A 12,789-nucleotide genomic window follows, 5' to 3' on the forward strand; every position below is an offset into this window, starting at 1 on the left:
CTCTGAGCAGCCACTGCCGCCCGGACCAGCTTGGAATATACTCACCATTCACAACTCTCCATCTGTTCTCCGCCGCTCAACTGTACCCGAGTTGGGTTGAGGACATTTGAAACAGGAAACTCAAACGGTTTTTTTTTTTCCTTTACGTTTCTTTAATGAATTCGGCTTGAGTCTCCCCCAAAAACTCGTAGTTCATTCTTCCAAATGTTTCGCTTGCCGGTCTCGCTTTGCATGCGGGCATAGCCGGTGGTTTCAACCTGCGTCCAGGTGGTTTACGGGAAAACGTTGCATGGGGAATATTTTGTCTTTAATTTAAATTCCTCGTTATCTTTTGGAAGCGCGTCTACTATTTTTTCCCCACTACAATGGCAGATGCTAACGCAGAATGCAATATCAAGGTGTTGTGCCGGTTTCGTCCTCTGAACAAGTCGGAAATTATCCGCAGAGATAAGTTCATCCCAATATTTCAAGGAGAAGATACTGTCAACCTCGGGGTAAGTTATCTTTTCACGATCTCCGTCCTCTTTGTCGCCGCATGTAGTCGGCGTGCGCTAACGCTAGGGTTACACTTCTCATCTCACACATCAGATATTGACCAGACAACACTGGTGGCTTGAAGGCTTCTGAAAGGGATCAAACTAAGTATAGCCCCTATCAATATTCTGATCAGCATCATGCATCATTCAGATGAGTGTTGCAGTGCAACAAGGTGGACTAAACCTTGCAGCAAATAAAGCCAGATCAAATTGACGAATAGCCTCTCAAGTCATGTCCTCAGATGAGCTGCCAAAATCATCCCATTTCTTGTTGAAATGAAGCCCACAATCAATATACATTTCACAAGGCTGAGCTTTACTATAGCGTTGAGAAGATCTTAAAAACTCATCATTTTCTTGACCCCACCTCTGTGATCCCACAGTCTCATTATCGGCTTCTTCTGTGGTATTGATTTGCTGGATTTTGGTGTGTTTCCTGTATCAGAAGATCGTGAAGGATGGGTTGATCGTTGTTGGTGTATCTTGCAGTCAGCTTCAAACGAATTGTTGCGGTATCAGGTGCAAATCTAATGGAAGTCATAATTAGTCTCTGGGGGTTTCTGTCCAGTCAATATATTTGAATAGCTGCTGCTGATTACTGTCACTGCCACTGTAGCAGCATGTGAAAATGAACCGAGCTGTAAAACATTTCAATCTGATGGATCTGAGGTTAACAGCAGGAGATTAAGAGTGCTCTAAATGCAAATGTTCCCGTTGTTTAGATGTAAAGCACACCAGGGCCAATGCTAAAACACACACACACACACACACACACACACACACACACACACACACACACACACACACACACACACACACACAAACGCACATATGGCCTGAGAGTTGAGTTCAAGTGATGATGAAGACAGCTGAAAATCCCTATCAGCTTACACACGCACAGTTTACACAAAACACACACACACACACACACACACACACACACACACACACACACACACACACACGCACACATATTGAAATGCAAGACAGCATTGCTGTTGTCTACGGTGTAAGCAGCACGATATCTTCTTCAAGCAGATTGAATGACTGAATGCTCATTATCTCATCAGTTTGATGTTATTTGGGAGTGGCAGGCTGACAATACAACAGCTTGAAATCATTCCCGCTTCAATCTTGGTAACTGCATTTAAATATATTCAGCGTGTGTTTGAAGGCAGCATAAGAATGAAAAATTCATACAGATGTTCTTTCTTGTATATTATGATTTATTTAAAACTCAGTTTTAAATTCTAAAGAGTATCTTGAATCATTGTCTTTCAATCACGTGTTTGATGACGGTGCTTCTGTTTCATTCAGGTTGCAGTGTTTTAGTGTGTACTTACTCTACATAGTAGTCTGCAGATGATGACAGCTTAAAGCAGTGTGCAGGAATTGAAATCCTGTTAACCAATTAAGGGAACTGTGATCTGTCATTATGCCAAGAAAACGTACGCGCTGCACGGCTGTTGTTGCCTACCAAGACTTCAGTATGGCAGCAGGAGCCTTCAAAACTGATAATGTCTGGAAACAGAAGCGTGCAGTTCTCTTCTTATATTTCCAGTCCCCTCATGTACGAACCGCCCATCAATTTCCTTCCGCTCAGATGACTATGATCACAGATGCATGCACACAGTTTTCATCTTTCTAAATGTAACTGCTTGGGAGGTATAATGTGAAGGGTTTTCAGTTGTGTAACTGCTATCAGAGTGTGTGGTTTCCTTCCATAGCATCTCTCTAAGAAGTTGTGAAAAAAAAAAAAGTCTCCTGAGAGTTGAAATGCTTCGGTCGTCAGGTTGGATGAGGATTTAGAATATCAGGCTGGCAGGCGAGCAGAAATGCTGCAGGGATCCTGTAGTGAAAACTCAGCGCTCGCATTCTGACGTTTGATAAAAATAATTTGCATCTGGCCAGCCCTGATGGCCCCACATTTGTCTGCTTGAGGAAGGCTCCTTACAGAACTTGTTTACTGACAGAGGCCATGATTTCAGCTCTTGAGTGATGGTTTGACGGCACCTGGGTGGCAGGCAAGAGGAAAGATTAAATATCTGGGAAGATGGCGTGTTGGTGTGCTCTGAATTGATGAAGCGTCTTAAAACATTGGGGGAAGTCTGACTGATGTGCAGAGATTTCATTGCAGAGTCAAAAAGCAAAGACAACTGAAACAACTTGGATGTGAATTTTGACAACTTGAACTTTACACATCAACTTCAACATTAGCTTTGCATCCTCTACTCGAACAGGGATTACTTCAAGCAAGGTTACATAACTATATCATTGAAACACTGAATTCCCTGCATTTTACCAAATTATTTTCAATTGGTGCCAAAAACGTTTAGTTTATCTGTTGCTTAAACGCCTGTAGAGAAGTCCTAAAGATAGCAAAGAAATATTACTCACACAGCAATATCTATCTTTAGTTATCTGACATAAGCCTCCATGAGCCGGTCATACCAGACAAAGTAAGTGTGCAGAAGCAAGAGTATTGACTAAGGATGCATTTTATAGCGTGTGAATTCGACTTTACATTTCTTAGAGAAAGATTGTGTTTTTTCTCAATTCGAACATTGACACAACCTTGTTTAAAAACAAGAGAATATTTAGATTTAGACTACATTTTGTTCTCCACTAACTCAAGTGAAATGTCTGGCTCTTTAGCTGCTAAACACTGCCATATGTTCACCAGCTACACACAACCTTTGTCGGTCTGCTGTTTTCTGCTGAGCAGGTGCAGTGAGTTTATGCCAGTTATGATTAGAGCGATGAGACAGAACCAAAAGTTGCAGATTTTAATATTGAGTTGAAAGATACTACGAGCTGGGTAACTTGAGAGTCTGGTGCCAGTTTGATTGCAACCCCTGTCATGCTATACATTCAACTGATCCATTGCCAATATAGACATTTGATTTGTATGTCTTTATAGTACTAAAAACTCAACTCAGTTGGACTCAACTCAGACATCACCTCAGTGACTTGGTGCATTTCAACCTTGAGCGCTTTAGACTTGACTTGAACTTTAGGTTTTGTGACTTCACTGCCAAAATACAAGAAGTACTATTCTGCATTCACTATATCAGGAATCAGTGCCGTTTCTCTGAGGTGCGGAGCATTAGTGCAACAAGCACAAACACAACTGAGCAGAATCGCTCATTCAGGCCTGAAACCTGTAATGCAGCGAATGTCGAATCTTCAGAGAAACACTTCACATTTATAGAAGACATGTAAAACAGGTAAACTCGCATCCCTGAGTTAGACATTCAGGTTCCTGAAGAGTTCCTTGAAGCACTTTCAGACATTGCATTATTTAAATGACTAGAGCAATATGTCAAACACAACAATCAATGTGTTAATTAATATGAGTGTGTTTCTTTCGTCTTTTTTCCTCTCACATGCCACCTGTGGAGCCTCGCAGCGCTCATTGGCTGTGTGACAGTAATGACCATACTCAGCCTATACTGTCCAAACCTCGTCCTTTGTGTTTGCTCCACAGTGGAGTGACACAGCTGTCTCTGCTATTTCACTGTCTGGAACAATGCGGCGTCACAGGGGCCAGATTGCCCCTCGTAATCTTCTGGCAGGCAAAAACGACAACCACGATGAATCACGCATTGGATTCAGTTCTATGAATAATAAATAATCATGGTCGCCTCCGAAGCAGCAAGATATGGAATTTTCTTTCTCTTGCTCCGAGGCAGTGACATATAGATATCTCGAGCTCGAGCCATATGAGCTGTACACATGCTAGGCTTATGAAAGATGCATTGTATGCAAATACGCATCATACCAGTGTCAGTATGTAATGATAAGATTTGAGTTAGGAGTCTATGTGAAATAACTGCCATTTCCGACCTGCGCTATTCCTCCTGTGATGGTTTGTTGTCATATCTCCTGGAGATGCGAGAGCTTCTGAGCCTCAGTAGTGCTGAAGAGGCAAAACAGCATCATTTCCATTCATTTTGTCCAAAATGAAATAATTATACGGTTAATTTGGCTGCTGTTGTTGTAAACCTTTGTGAATATTCTTAGCTGCACGCTTAGTCTGAGTTTAGCTTCGGGGTGTAGTATGACATAACTTGTAAACACAGATTATTAGACCCCTCTCCATGTCTAACTGTTATAAACGAGCAAGAGGAAATGCTTTACAGAGGATTTTACTCTGCAGTGCCTCTTCAACTATGGGTCATTGTGTTTCTGAAACTAGCAGTCCCTTTAACCATGGACCATTACTTTCCAATATTAGAGGTACAAATTTAATGAGCCTGCATCCTGGAGCAGTGACAGACTGTTTTGCACCAAAAATACAAAAACAACAAGAAAAGCCTCCTTCCTCTTGGTGCTTGTTTCCAAAATTGCCAGCCATCATCCTCTTTTATATCCTTTTTTAATATATTCTCCTGTCAGACTCAACCTTGGGGCGTGAGCATGTGCCTCTGCATGTGTGTATGTTGCTATATAGCTTCAAATTAAAACTCTCATTACGTCCTTAACCTCTACACTGACCTCCTTGTCATTGTCTTTTGGAGCCGTTTGATCTTTTGTTTTTGTTGACCATGATAGATATGGAGATAGATGAACTTTGCGGTGAATTTAGTTTCTCCTCGCTTCACATGTGTTAGCGAGTCCAATTGAAATGTGCACATTAAAGAACTATTGATGCTCTATTTTCTGCACCCCATTTATAATTCTATGGATTACCTCTCCTTGGTAGCTGTTCCCTTGCTTAGTTACACGACGACCATAGAAACTCTGGGGTGCTAAAGGCTGATGTATTACCTGCTGCAAACAAATCTTGCTTACAGGAAGAATAGAGGATTAAAAAAGTCTTGTCAAAAGGTTCACATGAGATGGAGTTTATTCTGCACGAAAGCTCACCATTTTTATCCAGGCTTAGCTACTTCCTCATAAGAAAGCACTTATTTTCCCCTAAAAGCTTTTTCTGAGATTTACAACAATGAATTAGGATCTTTGCGCTACTGTTGCAGAAAATAGGCATGTAATAGTTTTAGAAATTAACCGATTATTCATGACCGACCAATCTAAGATGTGCGTCTGAATTCTTTCCATGTCGTGCTCGGCTGAGGGCTGATTCTCTTTTTTTCTCCTATCCGTTTCTTGATTAGGCGCCAAGACGGGAAAACAGCTGCTGTTAAAACAAACTGTTGACAGTGCATGCGTGGTGGGCGAAGAGTAAAGTCATCTACCTGCCTCGTACCTTTTGTTATTTACAGAGTCACTCAAGCTGTTTTCTCCTCGAGGATATTTCTTTGCAGTGGCATTAACTGCCCGCAGACGAAAACATCACAAATTGAGGTCCAAAGGGCTCCCATCATCCCCATCCTGCACCCTTTAGTGGTCTAATTCTATCAATGCAGTGCACACACCCTATCCAATTAGGCCGTGTAATGGGATTGCTGTGCAGGGTCAAGATCTGCACTCATTTCTCCCGTTGAATGGCGTCATCACAACAGCTACCAGGGATCAGACCTCCCATCGCTCTCTCTTCCTAAATACACACTTCACTGTATTTCTCTCTGCCTAGCTGTGTTTCATGGTATAATGATTCTGCGACTCATTTTCTTCATGACTCAGCAGCGGTTTTGGGAAGATGTGAGAGGAGAAGCTCAGCATCGTCTGTCATCTCATTAAGTTAGACTGAGTTTTCTATAGTGGGTTTTAAAATGGTGTCAATATGGACGCGCCTGTCAGTCAGGAGTCAGGGGAATTTTAAAGGATCTTTGTGAATCTGGTATATGGGTTATTTTACTACAGTCGGTCCAGATGTGTGAGAATCCTCAAAATAAGAAACATACTCGCTGAGATTAATTTTGCTTTATTTCAAGAGAAAAATCTGCAACAGTGTATTATTTTGAACTGTAAAGTGCCTAATCTATCTAGCCACACCCCATACCAACATGTGCTGCCACCCCCTTCTCATCTTTCCCTTAATATTACCATTATACTGACTCCAATTTAGTCTGCAGCCACACTCAACAGCATATTAGCTGCCAGTTCATCAGCTCATCTTTATTTTTACTCAGCGCACACACATGCCAGAGTTAGATAAGCTTGTGCCAGTTCGTCAACACGTTTCCTGCCCATCTCTCTCCCTTTATGACAGAAGTGGGCTGTGACTAGCAGGCTTGTAGCTCCGGGGAGCGTTAATGGAGCATCCTGTCCTCATTAACCATGGCCCTGCCCAGGATGCTGCCTCGTCTCCATGTCTGCCCTCGGCGCCTGTGGTCAGTACAGCGTAACCGCCTGCACACGTGCTTGCACACGTGTGTGTACATGCCAAGGCCACATGGGCAGTTGGTGCTGTATTTGCCTGGAAGTAGATCAAGAAGGAAATCCCAAGGCGACGAGAGCAGCATCCCTGCACTTTGCCTGCCCAGTACTATGTTTCCACCAATTAATCACAGTTCAGTTTATCGATCTGGCACTGTTATAGCACATTGACATCTACCCTGGGTCACTGTTTCCCTCCTTTCTCAGGAGAGCCATGCTTTAAAGAAGATTTTCCATTATTGCTTTTAATCGTGAATCTAATGAATGATTTGTATACTACAATACATAAACAGAGACTTGGAAAATCCTGGCAATCCCTTTAATTTTGACATGGCTCTAGATTGGTTCCAACCCCAACTTTTAAAAACACTTCTCCAGCTTTGTGGCTCCTGGTAGATACATTCATAAATCACAACATACTAATTATTTTGCTCTTTTACTCCCCTCCCCCTTTTCTATCTCCCTGTGTTTCAAATTAATGCCATTTTATGCAAACTCCTAATACCATTCACTTTTTTTCCTGGAGGGCTTTTATTATCCAAATTACCTCGCTGCACAGCTTCGGTCGTTAGTTGTAGCTGAACAAAATCCTCTTAACCGTGTTGTTGATTTTTACAGCAAATTCAAGTCATCGCTCACTACTATTTCTTGGATTGCTTCATTTTCCATTCAGCTGTTCCCATAGTTTCACTTGTTTTAATAATTGCCGCCAGCGTACACAAGATGATAGAACTTTGTGCTTATGTGTCATATTTTCTTTAGTCTTCCATCCTACCCTTTTTTATAATTCATTCACTGCCACGTGTAATCATTAACAGGGCACATAGTCGTCGATGCATAGTTGGTGGATTACTGCCTGTGTCTTCCTCTGGCTGCTTCTGAGGATCAGTCACAGTGTCGAGGGTCTGGTTTCAGATTTAATTAGAACTGTGGACCAGGACAACACGAAACATCTATTTCAATTTGGCACAGAGCGTAGAGATGTCTGCATTATAAGTTGCCTGCATTATCATTTCATTGGATCATCACTACTAAATTCAGTTTTCTCATGGGTATATTGTATGTACTAATTTAATTACTGGTATAGAGGAATCAAGGGCTTCTTGAGAGCTTTCTTTCTGAACATGGCTTCGCTCTCAAGAAGAGAGGGGCATTACTGAAGTTTTTGTTATTCCTTCTCACGAATGGTACAATAAGCCTCCTTTTTTTTACAAGAACACATTCAGGTAATGTTATACTGGTGATACATTAATGCAATGTCTATTCCTGCATTGGCATGTGTTGATTAGATTATTTCACACATTCAGTGCTACATTAGCACTTAGGCATGATGCTTTAAGGTAAGCCTGCTGCCTGAAAAAAAAAAGATTTCCTCTGCATTTAATGCTAAATGTGTTTGACTTTTTCTGTGTCGTGCCGAAGCAGCGCAGACAGAGACAACGCTGCTGTCAGGAGTAATCTTGTAATTTATGTGAATTAATTTTTACTGGATTTGCTTATACGCAGGTTGAGCTGAATGCAGGTGCCTGCCGGATGAAATAGAGGTTGTGACTTTGAGTCCACGAGACCTCAGCTATTTTCTTTGACATAAAATATTCCCTTTGAGAGTCCACCTAATAGCTCAGGTTGGGATCGAAACTCTTTGCTCCAGGCTGAGGTCGCTGATCCCAATTCATGTTAATCTACTCATCTCTATCGCAACGTTCATTTCTGTTTTCTGTACAATTTCTATAAATCTATAATTTTGAAGGCCAAAGACTGGAGACCAAATCCAACGTGACATTGGAGACGAGCACAGAAACAGTCAAAGTGTTCCCTCCATGATGAGGCATCTTTGTTATCCCATTTTCCTTCACTTCTTCATTCAATTATTTTGTTCGCTCAATTTCTGCAGTGTCTCCATTGACAGTCTATTTGAACTCTGTATCATTTTCAGTGTGCTTTGCTTTTCTAAGTTGTTCTGGGCTTTAGCTCAGAAGTATAAACATATATTTATATAAAAGCCTCTCACATCTAACAGTATTAGCCAGAGCTCTCAAATGTTACATGTTTTAAAACATAAACTGGTGTCGAAGAACTTTGTCCAAGTAAAAGTGTTTAGTTGACAGAATAATCTCACCTCTGAATCCATTTCATAGATTCTTTACTTATTACATGATCTTCAGCTGCAGATGGAATTTGTTCAGTTATCATGGAATTGGAATTGACATTTTCCTGCACACTTTAAATTAATACTTTGTCTTACATTCTGCCTCTCTCTCTCTCAATCAGGCCATAGCCCTACTTCATCAATCCCATTATGGCCATTCTCCACCTGTCCACCAGATGCCATCTGACCTTTTCTCCTGTCCCAGTCACTTCCCTCCCTGACTTTCCTTGCCCACCTACTCACCTATTCCCACTTTCCTCATCAGCCCTGCAGATAGTAAACCAACCTTTTTCACTTCTTGCCAAATCACCAAAGTTAGTTGCTTCTTGCCTGTGCTTTCCAGCCTTTTTAATTTCCCAGACACCTGGACCTCTTTCTGACCTAATTTTGTATTTTCTGCCTGTCCCTTTGCATTTGTTTTCCTGTTTGTATTCCATTGCGGTTTTTGACCCACCTCATGATTCTGTACGCTTTTGTTCCATCATTGGGTCAATGGTTAAATTGCTGAACTGTATCCGGCTGCCTAGCTGTCTACATTTAGCTCTTGGTTAGCGGTTTTTGGTTAGTTTCAGCTGTCCGGTTGCAACTTTACTCTTTTGGTTCACTCACACCGCTAGGCATTTTTAAAATGCAGTGGACAATCTTTGAGATCTGCACACACTTAGCATCAAACAGCAAACACATACAATTAGCAGCTAGTTGGTTAGTGAAGCATTTAGCAGCTAAAAAGCCAGATATTTCACTCACTTTCGCATTTCATTGGAGCACCGATTCCCGCCTAAATTCAGTCAATACAGGTGGCTCACAGGTTAATGTACAAATAGACTTGGAGGTATAGAGGATTTGATGGCTCTGTTAAGAGCTTTCTTTCTAAACATGGCTTCACTCTTATTTTCCTCAGGAGTCGGTGGAGCCCAAAACCAGGGCTTAAAGAGTTTAAATATTGAACTTGCATTCATCAGGTGGACAGAAACATGACTCAATGAAAGATAATGTTGCTCTGTAACAGCTGTAAGAAACAAACTAGTACTGATTGTGTTCCCAACTCAAGTTTCCAAAAACATTATTGCAAATTTAAAGGGCTTAATGGAGGGCTATTTCACAGGCCCTGGGATGAGATTGTTTTACCAATTGCTGTGTCAAAGTTCAAGAAACATTTCAAACTCAACTGGCAACATTTTAATTTAAATCAGGAACTACCTGATTTAATATAAATTAACAAGATTATGAACAAGCCAGCTTTCATACGTTGGGCCTTAATGCTCAGCCTTAACAGACAGGTGGGTAGAGCTGCGGTAGCACTTCTGGAGTGGATGTCATTTCCCAGACCTATTCAGAGTGGAATAAAATAATATTCATCAGCATGTTTATGGTCTTCTCTCTATCTGTGCCTATCTTTTCTGTATTTTTTCTGTATCTGTCATAGTTATAATTCTTTCACATTGAATGTTGATGTGGCTCCAATGCTCTGTTTCTCGCTCCACTAATGTCCCCCGGGAGATTGATGTTGCTCCTATTTTCTGGTCTGAAAATCTGTGAACAAAGCCCAATCTTCCTCTCCCTCTGTTCGCCACTCCTCTGTCTCCTGTTTCTCTCCCTCATCCTGATAAATTATGCAGAGTTTGATGGGGGACTAATTGCTCCACTTCAATGTGTGGATCGTTAATAAACAACTTGATGCAGGGAACTTAATGTAATTATTAGAATGTTAATAATGTGATGTTGGATGGTAAAGTTTTGTTCTCTTAGCTAAGGATTGAGTAAAACGGCAAAAAAATAATTTGCTTTGAAAACTACAAAATAGCTGCAAGACAACTAAAAGATAATACCGCCACCATCGCAACTCAGCAATCAGTGCTTTGCCCTCTCGAGGCAGTGTGTGCCAGTTGACTCTGCCTAGACTTGTCAGCAGAGTGAATTAGGAAATGCAGTTATGTTTGGTAATATTGTGTGACTGGAGCTTTTGCAGCTGTAAGGGGTTTCTGTTGTTGAGAATCACTAATGATGCTGTTATCTGGGGCTCGAAGCCCGATTAGCTTGACGAATGGAGCAGACATGGCAGCATGAACTCTGCTTGTATGTGCATTTATGTGTGTGAGGAGAGAGACAGGGAGTTGATGAGTTTGTGTGGGGGACTGATACAAAGACTGAGACACACACAGAGTCTGATGAGGAAAAATAGGACCCCTCCTGCTTTTCCTCCTCTACCCTCAGTCGAGCTCACATGCCAACACCAAACCACTGCAAAAGAGCCATGGAGCAAAGAAGTGAGCGGCCTGTCAGCCCACCAATGTGTAGGAGGAGGAGAAACACATGCCTAATCTTCTTATCTCATCCAGCTCTGCCTTTTAAAATATGTAGTGTCTCTGAGTTAGTGGGAGGGAGGCTTTGGTGTGAAAATAGACTGAGGAAGAATGTGACAAGAATTAAACCTGTCTAAATTAGATCAAAATGTGCATGATTGTGTTGGAAAGTAACGTTCCCTTTCCACAAGTAATGGCAGGCACTAATTATTCCCCATATGCAGAGGGAGTTGTTTTTTGCTCTAGCCTTTTCTTGTGTGTGGCTTAACTACCTTCAAGACTGTCCTCACCAGATAAATTAAGGCATTGGCCAATTGCTCAACTTAAAATCAGTTGACATTTTCCTGACAAGTGACCTTTTGTGGCTGTGTGAATACAACCTTTTGTCTGTCAGAAGCAACGGTGAATGTAGCTTGAGGTCATTACAGTGCCGCAAAACCTCAGGAGGTTGGGGTGGATGGTGGCAATAACACCACAAATTGTGACTTTATATCAGAGAGTGTTGTTTGCATCTAGTCTCCTACATTATCAATGTTGATCTTGTAACTGCGACTGATTTGTTTAACCATTGTTGATGATGATGATGATGATGATGAGCTCTCCTTAAATTTAAAGTTACCCTGTGAGATTTTCTTGCAAAACGTTATGTTCACATCCATGTTTGCAATCTACTGTAGCAGTATTCTTCTTTCTTGCCTTCATGGCGCAGTGCTGTGTTTCTTTGCACAATACTGCCAACTGTCAATCGTTTAAACAGCATGAAACTGGCAACATTTTACTTGACGTTTTCCGTAGCTAGCATAAGCAGGACAGCTAGCAAGCTAATAATCACGTTGCATGGATTTAATTCACTCAGCAGAGTGACCTAAATCCAAGAAAAAGCTCCTTACCAAGCTGAGTTATTAAAATAACTATACTGTAAAAAATCAATATTCTAACCAACGAAAAAATATCCAAGAAGAGAAAGGGCCCCTCTCTCAATCCCATTATGGCCATTCTCCACCAAGTCATTGTTTTCAGACATAAGTACACGATTTAGATGTGATTGTATGTTGTATGTGTCTATTAGAGGTCTATCCATGCCAAGCCCTCTGGTTAGAGAGGGGCCTTTGTGGTCCTGGGGATAATACCAGAGGACTTCTACCAGAGTACCAGAGGACTTCTATCTAAATTCAACAGCTGCTGCAGAATCCCTTCATCTCTCTTTTTTTTCTTTCTCTCTAGTTAACTCTTTTTCTTGCCTTTAGGTGTTTTTAAATTCTCTCTCGGTCTCTTTCTCTGTTGGTCTCTTTCTCTCGCTCTTTGCCTGCAACCCACCACATCTTTTGTCTCTTGGCAGACAGCAGCAAATTGCAGGCTGGACAGGGCATGTGGGTGTTTGACATCACACATAAAGCTGAGGGTACGATGTCTGCATGTACAATCATAATTTATTATATTATTTGCACATGTTTACACACACACACACACACACACACACACACACACACACACACACACACACACACACACACACACA

The 12,789-nt window shown here is 41.4% G+C and overlaps 1 protein-coding gene across 1 annotated transcript in view; it reads left to right on the forward strand.

Moving 5' to 3' along the window:
* Window positions 1-365: 365 nt before the first annotated feature.
* The window catches only part of kif5ab (kinesin family member 5A, b), a gene marked incomplete at both ends in the record, with an annotated part of 50,536 nt that continues 38,112 nt past the window's right edge, over window positions 366-12,789 (forward strand). The window contains one exon of the mRNA XM_079218657.1: window positions 366-494. Coding sequence (XP_079074783.1) covers window positions 366-494 — 129 coding nt within the window. The remainder of the gene's footprint in view (window positions 495-12,789) is intronic.

This window comes from Taurulus bubalis (genome assembly GCF_910589615.1).
Source record: "Taurulus bubalis genome assembly, chromosome: 5".
Taxonomy (NCBI): Eukaryota; Metazoa; Chordata; class Actinopteri; order Perciformes; family Cottidae; genus Taurulus; species Taurulus bubalis.